General features: G+C 41.8%; 1 protein-coding gene across 3 annotated transcripts in view; it reads left to right on the top strand.

Moving 5' to 3' along the window:
* TCEA3 (transcription elongation factor A3) overlaps positions 1-13,858 on the top strand; it is a 55,358-nt gene that overhangs the window by 21,116 nt on the left and 20,384 nt on the right. The window contains exons 5-6 of one of the 3 annotated variants that reach the window (XM_061596107.1): positions 588-656; positions 12,604-12,675. In XM_061596107.1, coding sequence (XP_061452091.1) covers positions 588-656; positions 12,604-12,675 — 141 coding nt within the window. The remainder of the gene's footprint in view (positions 1-587; positions 657-12,603; positions 12,676-13,858) is intronic. The other 2 variants (XM_061596109.1, XM_061596108.1) reach the window with 2 other exon arrangements.

Below are 13,858 nucleotides of genomic sequence, written 5' to 3'. Positions count from 1 at the left end.
CCTTGTGCTCCATTTTCATCAGGAGCGGGGAATCTTTTTCAGCCTGAGGGCCACATTTCCCTTCTCAGCAACCTTCTGAGGGCCACATGCCAGTGATGGGTGGGGCTAAAAGCAAAAGTGGGCAGAACAATAAATGTAATTTTTACCTTTGTACTGTAGGCTTATTTTTACATGCACTCACACACCCTTCTCTGTCCTCCATCCAGGCAAGCTGTAAACATTATCTGAGTTGAAAGACTCATTCCAGCCAGGTTAAAATACTTGGGGTGTGAAGCAGGACCTGTGCGGGGTGTGGCCTGGAGAGAGTTTCGAGAGCCAGATAGAGACGTCCGGAGGGCTACATTTGGCTCTGGGCATGAGCTTCTCAACTCCCAACGTATTTGTGAATTGCTGCATTTGTTGCATTAAGCCTTGCCTGGAATAAGGAGAGAGTTTGTGAGCTGTTACAAATGGGGGAAGAGGAGGAATCGAAGGGTTGCATCCAGAGGACAGGTGTACATTTAGGAGTTTCAGAACAAGAAAACTAGCTTTGGTATATCCATTTGAACAGCACAAACTGACCACCCCGATTTGTCTCACTTTTCCAGGAAATCAAACAAGTCCATCTCCCTGGAGGCAATGCCAAAGAATTGTTCCATGCTTTCCAAGCCAGACAGGTATAGCTATTTAATCGCAAGAATGATGATCAAGGGGCAGATGGGATGTGGATGAGATGTGATCAGATACACCGACATCTTTTCTTTTCTTAGTTAAAAGCTCCTTGAGAAATAAGTGTCCCATGCCCTTTCATCATGACTGGATGTTGAGAATGTCTACTGGTGCGTTGGATCCAGTCGTTGGCAGAACTGGAGGAAGTATGGTACAATAGGTAGCGTTAGACCAGGGATGGGGAACTTTAGGCCAGTGGGCCAAATGCTGCCCTCCAAACCTCCTTATTCGGACCTTCCCCAGGCCATACCCCTCCTTGAGTGTTTTTGCCTGGCTGGAATGTAGCCTTGAACAGTGATGATTCCTCTTGCTTGCCTAGAAGGAGGATGGAGAAGAGTGAAGGTGAAGAAACCTCAACCTTTTGCATGGCTGGAATGTCACTTACCGCATAACAGTACAAGTCACAGCCATTGCTCCACCCATGTTTGCATCTGGCCCCGCCCACCACTGGTGGGCAGCCCCGGAAGGTTGCCCACAAGGAAATGTGGCCCTTGAGCTGGAAAAAAGTTCCCCACTCCTGTTAGACTTAGTTCTGGGTTCAGATGCCCATGCAGCAGTGAACTCACTGGGTGACCTTTGCTTTGTCTCATCTTCCCTTGAGTAACAGAAGAAGAATAGTGACTTGCATCTCAGAGATTTGATGTGGCCCAGATAAGTATATAGGGGAATGGCCATAATAAGCTCAGCGGCTGAGCCTCTGCTTTGCGTGCAAAAGGTCCCAGGTTCAATCCCCAGCATCTCCAGGCAGGGCTGGGAGAGACTCCCTATCTGAAAACCTTGGAGAGACCATCAGTGTAGACCAGCCTTTCCCAACCAGTGTGCCTCCAGATGTTGTTGGACCACAACTCCCATCAGCCTCAGCTAGCATTGCCAATGGTCAGGAAGATGGGAGTTGTGGTCCAACAACATCTGGAGGCACACTGGTTGGGAAAGGCTGGTGTAGACAGTGCTGAACTAGATGGAGCCTATGTTTCTAATAAATACTACTGTATATGCTATGACCTGCGGTAGGCTCCCTGGAACATCCATCTGTCCAAAGAAAAGAGGGAGGTATTTATATTATTAGTTTGGTTCTACTGTCTTATGAGTTGCTGTTTTATAGTTATTAACTATTTAAGCTTAATTTTGTGTTTACTCAATGCTATTGTAAACTGCCCTGGGAGAATGTTAAAAAAGGAAGCATGTAAAATACCTGTAGTCATTTCTGATGTACTGTATGTAGGGATGGGAAGATTTGCCCATTTCAGTTTCTCTCCGTTTCTTATTTGTCCAATCTTAAATTCAGATATCCACATTTCTGCATCAGTTTGTGCCTTTTTTTTTTAAAGTCCTCATGAAAAGTCTCTGGCATTTTTGTGTGAATTTTTGCAAGCCATTTCTCATCATGTTATTTTCAGCCATATATTCATTTTTATGCACGCTTTCCCCGAGATACATTTTTGTAAATATTGGTTAATCGGTGAATATTGCAAGATTAGAATAAGTGCAGGTTTCGAAGGATGATTGTGTTTTAGTTCTGCTGTTTCGGAAAGTGCGAATTTGAAAGGCAACTTGAAATGAGAACTGAATTGAAATTCTCGCTGATCCCTAGTCATATGAGTGCTGTTGCTAATATCAAACCTTTCCTCATGGCAATGATCACGCCTCAAGCTCCTTCTCTTCCACTAGGCTCTCATCTGCTGATATATAAGCCGAGTGGGAATATGTACTTTTGGCTATGGGTAGGCTTGAAAACAGAACTGTATCCTACAACAGAGATGGGATACGTGTAGGTTTACCAGGTCTCTGGTTTTTTTACCCAGAGGCTCTGGTTTTGGAGGGTCGTCTCCAGGTGAGTCACCTGAATCTCTGGACTCTTAGCTTTCATTTTTTAAAAAATTAAGTTTCTAGGTGGTCTGGTTCAAAAATATAAATCAAAATGGCAGCCCCCCCCCAACTTCCGTACCAGCTGCTCTAACCCCTGCCCTTTCAGGTTTTTAGCCAATAAGTGAAGTCAGGGTTGTGAAGTCAGGCAATACCTAAAACCCATTTGAAGTTCTGAGAACAGTTTCCTTTCCCTGCTTGTCTCACATTAGGAATTCAGTAAATATATAACTTTCAGCAGCGTAAAGAGTACTTTCTTTGAAGAGGATGGGGACTTGCTTCTGAATAAACATGCATAGGATTGCACTACAACAGAAGGTCACAGCAGGATCATGATGGGCATACACAGTATACAATTTTAGTTATAATTATAATAAAAGTGTGCATGCAGGGTTTTTTAATTACTTGCAAAAATGGCATATTATACATTTTATATTTCAATTAATTTTTGAACAGAAGTTTTAAAAAGTGTATATTCTGCAGTGCTAATTAAGGAGTCCAAGAAGTTTAAATTTTACTGGACTGTTGAAGAGGACAGTTTTTGTTGTATTCATAACCTGTTTTGAAAACCTTCCCAATATGAAACTTTTCTGAGAGTAGAGCTGCAATGTTAATTCCACAAACCTGGGAGTTAACCCCACTGAATTCAATAGGGCTTTCTTTTGAGTAGACATGGTTAGGATTGTAATGAAAATTAATGGGACTTTTGAGTGAACATAGAAAAGGACTGTGTTGCAAATCTTTCTCTCCCCCTCCGATCCTTTTTTTTAAAAAAGCAGTTAGGCAGGGCTTACTTAAGTGTCACTGCTTTTATTTGGCAGGAAACCAATACTTTTAAAAAATGTTCTGCAATGGCCAACTGGTTTTGACAATAAACTGTTATATGGGGTGTAGGTATGTTTACATCTCTAGTGTGTGTATATGTGGAATATTTCCAACAACCTTGTGAGGTAGGGTTGGAAACCAAGGCAGCTCACATCAAGAAATATAGCCATTTAAAATCCAATAACCATAAAACAAGTATAAAATAGTTGCAAAACCATAAAACAAGTATAAAAGAGTTGCAAAAGTGGCATGATTCTGAATTTTGGATTGGGTGAGTGAAGGTTCTTATCACTGAATTGCAGTGCTGTTCATACTTCCCTGTTTGAATAAGCCCCATTGAATACATTGGGATTTGCTTCTGAGTAAACATGCATAAGATTGCACTATAAATATTTACAGGTTGTGTAAATAATAAACATCTTTGACATTCATGCCTTTATAAATATGTCATCATACTATGTCTTGATATGTATTTGATTTCACACAATGTTGGTAAATTATTATTTACATATTTCCTCTACATTTTAAGTGTGCTGTTCTTCCTTGGGGTGGTCATAGTCCCCCTCTGTTGTTTTCACCCTGAGGGGCAGATTAGGCTGAGAGATGGTACATAGCCCATGATCACCCAGTAAACTTTGTAGCTGATTTCCATTTAAAAATATAATTAAAATTATTTATATGCAGGCAAAGTTTATGAAGTAATGCAGACCCACACAATATCTTTAAAGCACATCCAGCTCACATTTAAAGTACATGACTTCACCCAAAGAATCCTGGGAAGTGTAGTTTTTCCCTCACAGTTATAGTTCCCCCCACCCTTAATACACTACAGTTCTCAGGATTCTGTGGTGGGATTCATGTGCTTCAAATGTATGCTGAATGTGCTTTAAATGCATGGTGTGGATCTGCCCTATGCTGTGCATTCATTAGTGAATTGAAAAGAACAATTTTAAAAGGCACATCTTTAAACAGGGCTATAGCTCAGTGGTAGGGCACCTGCTTTGCATGCAAAGGTCCAAAATTCAATCTCTGGAAGAGACTATTGCCTGGAAAAACTCAAAGCGGTTTACAGAAGGAATTAAAACAATAACATTATTGGCAAAAACAGTTTAAGACAGGTATTTAAAAACATTTAAAATAATAAAACCAACAATGATTAAAAACAGATAAAAAACATAATAGCTTCTACATGCCTGTGTAGGCTTGACTAAACAAAAATGTTTTTAGTAGGTCCCAAAATGAGTACATTGAAGTGCCTGCCTAATGTAAATAGGCAGGGAGTTCCAAAGCATAGGTACTGCCACACTAAAGGATCGATTTCTTACAAGAGTAGAACAAGTACTATGTGGTACCCATAACATGGAAATCACACCTTCAACTTGGCCTGGTAGCAAACTGGCAACCAGTGCAGTATTATGTGCTGATAGGGTCTCACACATGTCAGCAATCATGACCCAGCATTCTGCACTAACTGCAGCCCCTGGGTCAGGTTGTGCTGCATGGGGATTTTTGTGACATTGGCTGACTGGCTGCCAGGATTTTTTTAGTTTTGGTTAGGAACCCTGACTGGTTGTGGGATGCTGAGTTTTCTGTCTTGCTCATAGGAATCTTGTTGTGGTTGGTATGGTATTGCATTTAGGAAATCATCACTGTCTTTTGTTTTTCCTTTCTATTTGCATTTCATTTACCTCTGACCTTACTCCCTTACACCCATAGAAGCAACAACAGTGGTTGCATATGGTCAGCTCAGCCCCCCCTTAAACCCACTGATGATTCACCTTGTTATTTGCATGATGGTTTTTTCCTTGCCCAATAGCGGTAAAAGAGAATTCACATACTGGGAAGTGTGGCTTCAATTGCTGCTGTTACTGCCTGTGAAGGTAGACCAAACCATGTGTGTTTTCTCTCTGTCAGTTATTACTCACTGGAATTGGGTTGGCTGTCAAAGTGAGTTTATAGAAGCCCACCGTGTAGGCAGGGAAGAGTAGAGAATCTTGCTAATTCTTACTCATTTCTGAAACCTCTCTCTGCATTGGAGAGTCAAGTCTGTAAAGAAGTTTGGAACAGCCATGTTAAAAGTCAGGCAGGGGGTTGCCAACCTTGCTTTGATATGGATATCATTGCAGAGGATCCCTAGTCAAGCCTTGCCAACAGCACAATCCTAACCATATCTACTCAGAAATAAGTCCTGTTGAGTACTATGTGGCTTAGTCCCTTAGTAAGTGTATTTAATCCCTTAGTAAGTGCATCCATCTTTACTCCTGAGTGCTCCCATCTAGCATCTCCACACCACTAGGCTCCCTTTCTTCCTACAATGGCCTTCTGGTGACTGGCCTGGCCTAAGGGTACTTAAATCCTTCTTGCTAGCAGCAAGTAGACTAGATTAAACATTCCCTACCCAGGGTCCCTAAACAGGTGAGAAGGAATCATCCCATCACTTCAGCTGGACTTGGAAACACCCTCAATTAGCTAAGCTATCTTAATTTCCAATCAGAGAATTTTTTTGTTTGAATGGTATGCTCCAAGCAGCTGTGGTTGATGTTTAATGTATCATGCTTAATAGCATCACTAGGCCCTGCCCCATGACATCACTAGGGACCGCCCCTGAAATCTCAGGGTTTGGAATGCTTCTGACCTGGCATCCCTAGATGCATGTTGCCTTCCAGGTGTTCTTGGGCTACAACTCTCATCATCCCTGACCATTGGCTATAGTGGCTGGGGCTGATGGCATTGGAGTCCTATATCTTGGAAGCTGCAGAATGTGAAATGGCAGGCTATGCACTGAATAGTGCAGTCTTTCCCAACCAGTGTGCCTCCAGATGTTGTTGGACCACAACTTCCATCAGCCTCAGCCAGCATTGCCTATGGTCAAGAAAGATGGGAATAGTGGTCCAACAACATCTGGAGGCACACTGGTTAGGAAAGGCTGCCTTAGTGTTTATGTGCAAGTGTTTGCCTACATGCGTGGTAAAGACAAGATGCGCATGTGCACACCCGCACACTGCTCAAGAGATTTAAGTTTTAGAAGCATCCCCAGTGAGGGAGTTTTAAACAGAAGAATGAATCAAATCAATATCTCGGCTCCTGTCCAATCCTAGGTTTCTTTACCTAAATGATGGCATCTTATTAGGGATGGATGTGCCAGAGTCAGTTTTCTCAGTTTCTCAATTTTCCAATATTAAATTAAGTTTTAAAGCAGCAACTTGATTTTTTCATCATGAAAATTTATCGGCATTTTAGTGCAAATTTCTCCTAATAAACACATTTTTGTATGCAGTCTTGACTAATGTGCACATGTTTGCAAGCAATTTGTGCTAATATAATGCATTTGTGTATGTTACTTTCACTAATATATTCATTTTTATGCACACATTGTCCTAATGTATGCATTTTTGTAATAATTGTTTGGCTGGAGAACTGCATCACAAAATTCAAAGAAGAGCGATTTCCAAAAGAGAGCTGTGTTTTGGTTCGCATATTGTTTTGGAGCATCCAAATTTGATAGAGTCACCTTTAAATATGAACCAAATCGCATTTCTTCCCCATCCCTATATCTTGTTCAGCCAGCACTAGGTTTGCCATGGCGTTCTTTGCTTGGGCTTGGAGAAATGCCAGACTCTGTTATGGTTTCTCTTTTCACTTCAGTGCCAGCAACAACAGTGCTATCTGTTCTGTGTTGTTCCCAAAATGGTGGTGTGAGTCAGGAGTGTCCCTGGATCTTGTTAACCAGCCATTTGGCAGATGGCAGAGCTGTTCTGCCTTGATAGCTTTGGGGAGTGCTCTATTAAGCAGAGAGAGCTTTCAGCTACCCAGACTGAAGCTATGTTGTTCATCAGACATGTAAACTTCATCTCTTAATTGTCTTATGTCTGGCAATGAGACAACATTGTTAGGTACTTAAAAGATTTGGGACATATTTGCATAAAATGAACATGCTAATGTAGATTTAATGTGCCTTACCTAATGTAACATAGATGCTAATTTAGAATTTAAACGTCACAGAAGGCAAGCCAACTAACTTTCCATCCAAATCAACCCAGATAAATGTTTCCAGTAATTTGCAGCCAACTCCAGATCAGTTCCTCTTCTATTCATTTACCCCCAGTTAAGTTCCAAGCCAGTGTGGTGTAGTGGTTACAGTGCTGGACTACGACCTGGGAGACCAGGGTTCGAATCCCCACATAGCCATGAAGCTCACTGGGTGACCTTGGGCCAGTCACTGCCTCTCAGCCTCAAAACTCTCTTCATAGGGTCGCCATAAGTCGGAATCGACTTGAAGGCAGTACATTTTCTTTAAGTTCCCAAGACAGCATGCCCCATATCTATTCAATTCTCCTTCAGTTACCTCTATATTATCTTTAGAACTATATAAAGTCATCTAAAATTAATATATTTCCCCAAATCAGTATCCTACTCAGTTACCCAGATCATCCCTTCAATTCAGTTTCCCCCAAATTCATTAGCTGCCCAGAAACACTTGGAGCACTTAGAAAAAAATATTTGAGGCTCTTCCCTTCTGTACCTACCTTTTTGCAACACCCCTGCTCACAACCATGGGCATTGTATACTCTCTCCTTTTGTTCCCAAGCAGAAGTGCTAGATCCATGTAACTAATCAGGAATTAAAGGTATTTTAGCTCTGTTTTACATATATATATGTAATTGTGATGAACAAAACAGAGTATATACATAAAATAAAGTTTTAAAATTCACATGTTATACACTATTGGAGGAAGAGTGAGATCCAAATTTATTCAAAGAGATTTGCCTAGCAGCCTTACTGACTTTGCCCTATGCATATATTATTTTATTTAAAATATGTTTATCTTGCCTTTCTAATTAACAAAAGTCTGTCATAGGCTTTTGCTCTTAAGTTAACTAGAATGGATGGAGGGTGTTAAAAGGAAATCTGAGGATTAAAAACTCTAGCTGATTTTTTTTTAAAAAAATTTTTTTACCAATATCTTTTAAAACAAAAGAAGGAAAGATGATAATGAACACATCAACCATCAAATATTCAGGGGTATATAAAATAGTATTGGTGCCTACAAGATGACAAAAGTCGATAGTGCCACACAAATGTTTCTGAGGAAGGTGATCATAGAATCCTATAACTGGAAGGGACCTTGGAGGGCATCGGTTCCAACCTCTTCCTCTGTATAGGAACGGCAATCCGGGATGCAACAGCAGCATACCAGACAGATGGAAGGAGAGTCCACCACCTCTATTTCACTGTCAAATTCCTTTAGGAGGAAGGGCAGAATATACGTTTAATAAATAACTAACAGAATAAACGAAGTGTTCTTACTATTAGGACATTTCTCCTAATGTTTAGGCAAAACATACGAGGTGCCGCCCCAATCACCATCCACCTATGCATTGAAGATGATTACAAAGAGCAGGCAGATCCATGTGTGAGGAGGGGGTCCTTTAGATGTATTCTCTCGGGGGTAGCCAGTGTGGTCATCTCCAAGTGTTTTAATTTTTTTAATTAATTGTTGTTATATATCAACGCCACAAACAAGGTAACAACGGTGCAAATGTATAATGAAAAAAGTGAAGAAGATAAATGGGTATATTATGGGGCACGGGGAGGTAGTTTAAGGATTAAACTAAAAGAATTCTTGCTTTGTTTTATTGCTGGCGTGGAAGGGATGATAGGGAGTTGTAGTCTGGCCTTCAGGTTAGCCTATCCTTGATGTTGAAAGATTAATTAAGATATAGCAGAGTGTGAGGCTTTGGGTTTTAGAACAGGTTTAGGAAGCAGCCTTATATCAAGTCAGTCCATTGGTGCAGGTCTATGCAGTTTTAGTCTAGCCCTCCATCCATTGCACCAGGGATGGGGAACCTCAGTCTTGGGGACCAAACGTCATCCTCCAGTCCTCTTTGCCTGACCCTCAGGACTTTTCCCAGTCACACCTCCTCTCCTTTAGGCCACATCCTGGGGAGGGGCCGTAGCTCAGTGGTAGAGCATCTGCTTTGAATGCAGGAGGTCCCAAGTTCATTCCCTGGCATCTCTAGGGAGGACTAGGAATGTCCCATCTGAAACTCTGGAGAGCCACTGCCAGTCAGTGTAGACAATGCTAAGCTAAATGGACTAATGGTTTCTAAAAAAGGAAATTCTGAATGCACAATAGCAAACAATTCCAACAAAGAAAAAAGGGGGAAGACAGCATAAGAAGCCAATGAGGCTTCACAAAAAGCTTAGAGATGACCTAAAAACAAAAAAGGACACATAAAGGAAGTGGAAGGAAGGCTAAACCACAAAGGAAGAGTATTGACAGGTAGCACGGAATTGCAGGGATGGCATCAGGCAGGCTAAAGCAGAGAATGAGGTGAGGTTAGTGAGGGATGCTAAAAGCAACAAAAAACTTTCTTCAGGTACATCCATAGCAAAAGATAGAGAAAGGCAATGGTGGTTCAGCTACTGAATGAGGATGGCAGAATGATAAGAGATGACAAAGAAAATGCAGAAGTGCTGAATTCCTACTTTGGCTCAGTCTTCTCCTAAAAGAGCAAACTTTTCTTTTGCTTCTCCCTCTGGGCAAATGTGAAGTTGAAGGGGCAGGATTACTGCTTGAGATTGATAGACAAATGGTCAAGGAACACCTAATGACACTGAATGAGTTCAAATCTCCAGGGCCCAATGAACTGCATTTTAAGTATTGAAGAAACTGGCTGAAGAATTCTCAGAGCCATTGCTATTATCTTTGTGAAATCATGAAGAATGGGTGAAGTGCCAGGTGATATTGTGATCAAGTGATCTTGATAGGCTGGAGTTTTGCACTGAAAACAACAGAATGAAATTTAACAGGGATAAGTGCTAAGTTCTACACCTAGGAAAAAGAAACCAAATGTACAGTTGTAAGATGGGGGATACTTGGCTCAGCAATACTACATGCGAGAAGGATCTTGGGATTGTTGTTGATCACAAGCTGAATATGAGCCAACAGTGTGATATAACTGCAAAAAAGGCAAATGCTATTTTAGGCTGCCTTAACAGAAATATTGTTTCCAAATTGCATGAAGTATTGGTTCCCCTGGCACTGGCTAGGCTTCATCTTGAGAACTGCGTCCAGTTCTGGACACTGCACTTGAAGAAAGATGCAGACAAACTGGAACAGGTTCAGAGGAGGACAACAGGATGATCAGGAGACCAGAAACAAAGCCCTATGAGGAGAGACTGAGGGAACTGGACATGTTTAGCTTGGAGAAGAGAAGACTGAGGGGAGATAGGATAGCACTCTTCAAGTACATGAAAGGTTGTCACACAGAGGAGGGCCAGGACCTCTTCTTGATTATTCCAGAGTGCAGGATATGAAATAATGGGCTTAACTTACAGGAAGCCAGATTTCCACTGAACATCAGGGAAAACTTCCTAGCTGTCAGAGTGGTGCAACAATGGAACCAATGATGTAGGGAGGTGGTGGGCTGTCCAACACTAGAGGCATTCAAGAGGCAGCTGGACAGACATCTGTCAGGACTCAGGTGTGCTTTCATCTGGATTCCTGCACTGAGCAGGGAGTTGGACTCAATGGCCTTATAGGCCCCTTCCAGCTCTATGATTCTATGGGCCCATCCATACCTCCTTTTAATATGTGATCTAAGCCTCTTGTGTTTCCATTAATTCACCAAAGTCCATATGACGTTCCCTGACATTTCGGACTTTCTCATAATTAAATTCATGTTTCCCTTACCCTTCTATAAACCGATTATTATTGCTATCCCAATTATTAACCACTGTAACATCTGTAGTGAGGATGTCTCGCTCCAGTTTTTTGCGCTATAGATGGATCACAGGGGTAGGTCCTACCCTCTATCTACACCTCCTCCTTCCTTACAGCTTATGCGTGGTTCCAGTACTCAACCTGGGCACCTCCTTCTCACTTCCGTAGCCGTATCACATTGCTGATTGTTTTCCCAGTTGTTTTTTTTAAACAAACCTGTATTTTGCAATCAAACATAGAAACAATTATTTAGTCAAACGCAGTATCACTTTTCTTTTTAAAAGCTATTTTGCTATATTATGCCAACAATCGAAAAATTGACTGTTCCTTGAAAGCACAGAATGCACCTCTTTCCTTAACTACAAAGGTTTATATTGTATTAATAACTTTTAACTTCTATGTACTGTGCTCTGTGTAACAGCCCACAGAAGAGTTTTTGAGTAAAAACCCTTGTTGTTGTTTTTGCTTGAGTGTTTTGCACTCAATCAAAAAATCAATTATTTACAAATGCACATTTTTGCATTTTCACATAAACATTTACATTTTGATATAACATGACTTGTGGGTTTTCAAGACTTAGGGATGGCATTTACTTTGCTTGCACTTTGGGGGGGGGTTAATGTTTGCCATTTTGCACATCCATTTCCTATTTATGTTGTGATGCCTTTTAACAAAGGATCAATTAACTTCCAGTCTGCAACCATGTATTTTTCTAGGTCATCCGTTCCTTTTTTTTTGCAAGTAACCATTTTCTGCAGCCTGTTGTTGGCGTAGGATGGAAAATATCCACTCCTCTGATTTCTGAGCAGGCTTTCAGTCCTCCTCCTAAAATCATTCTTGCAGACCTTCCCTCATCGGTCTGATCCTATGTTTTTAATTCACTACTTGAGTTCTGGATCTTTTTTTCGCTACATAAATACAAGCCTGTGCATGTGCATCAATTTTTTAAAAAATCAGATATACATTTTTTGCACTCTTCCAGGGGTGTGCCAGAACAGAAAAACGTGTGAAAAGCCAAGGACCTTTAAGGATCAATCGCCTTAAAGGGGTGGACTTAGAGGTGTGACAAAATGCAAATGTGAAATAGATAAAAAAATAAAATGCCCACATGATGTCTGAAATTAAAAAAAAAAATCCGAGCACAAACATGACATGTAGGGATCTTGAGGCCGCCATTAGATATGGTTAGGTGTGGATGGGTCCTATGATTCTATGATTTTGTAAGTTCAGGATGTAAGCTAAGGCTGAGGGTTCCTTTCTTTATGTTTAGATGGTTTTCCCCAATGGATAGGTTGGAATGATCCTGCTATATTTGAAGATGCTGAGGGATATTTCTTGGACAAGTTTCCTCTGTCTGTAGCCTATACAAACACCAAGATGCATGATGGTGGAGAAGGTGAACGGAGGAATGCCAAGATCAGGCATTCTGTTACTGATTTTTCAAACTGCATCTAACACCATGGTGTGTTCTCTATTTGCAGAGATACTCAGGAACCCAAAACCACTTCAGCTACATCCAAAAAGTCACCAAACTTGGAACTAAAAAAGGAGAGGTATGTGTTTTTGTGTTTCAGGAGTGGAGCTCATAATATTTCCATTCCTAGGGACAGAGAATCTTGCCAGTGGGGCCTGATCCATTAGATCAGTGGTTCCCAAACTTTTTTCTTCCCCTGGACCACTTGAAAATTGCTGAGGGTCTTGGTGGATCACTTAATGAATTTTTTCTTCCTGTTGTAGCCATTGCAATGAGCTGTGCTAGATGCTGCATGATATTTAATTGCATTTTGATTGCTTCTTTATTTCTTGTATTGTATTTATCATATTACACTTTGCACTCCTTAGAATTTAAATTGTAATACAATAAAATACAATAAAAGAAATAACAAGATCAATCAAAATGCAATTAACAATCAAGATGAATATTTAATGTGGGCATACCATGCAGGGCCAGTGCCAGGCATGACTGGGTTCATGGGCACCAGCCTGCCCTGGGCCTGTGGCACTGTAGCCCCCGCTTCAGGTTGTGCGGGGCTAATAAGCCCACCCACTCATCCCCCTACCTCTCTAGTCCCTGTGAATGACGTGCGCGCTTGCACACACATGCCTGCCATAAACCAAGATGGTGGCAGGGGCATTAGCCCCTTAGGGAAGCGCCCCACCATCTTGACTGATGGCAAGCATACGTGTGCAGCACGCACATCATTCACAGGGATACGAGAGTTAGGTGAGGCATGTGTGCAGGCTTATTGAAACCAGCACTGACTATATTGGGGGAAGGTGCCTGGGAGCTCCCTCTTCTTAATCTGTGGCAGGGTTGGGAGCTGATCCTGTCACAGATTGTGGAATGGGAGTGCTACCCTCCCATCCTAAGAAGGGGCCCTTCAGGGGCCCTCGGCCAGGGCCTGACCTGGCCGCCCTCTGGCATCTGCACTGATACCGTGGACCACCTGAGTAAAACTCACGGACGACAGGCATTAGGGCAAATAGTGTATAGCTAGCTCCCACCTATGTGCCTTCCTACTTAAAACCAGTCCAGGGGATGGCACAGCTTCTTTGCTACCTCCGCTTCCTCATTCTTGGTGTTGCCCTTGTAGAACTCAACAGGGAGGAGGGTAGGGACAATATTAGAATTAGTAGTCTCTGCCTGTCATTGGCTCTGGCTCACCTACTGTGGGCTTCTCTGCCTTCCACCTTACCCTTCCCAGTGGGCACCACTGGTTCTTGTCCAAGGGCCCA

Source organism: Rhineura floridana, chromosome 15 (assembly GCF_030035675.1).
Source record: "Rhineura floridana isolate rRhiFlo1 chromosome 15, rRhiFlo1.hap2, whole genome shotgun sequence".
Lineage (NCBI taxonomy): Eukaryota > Metazoa > Chordata > Lepidosauria > Squamata > Rhineuridae > Rhineura > Rhineura floridana.
This window is presented reverse-complemented; position numbering and strand designations above follow the sequence as displayed.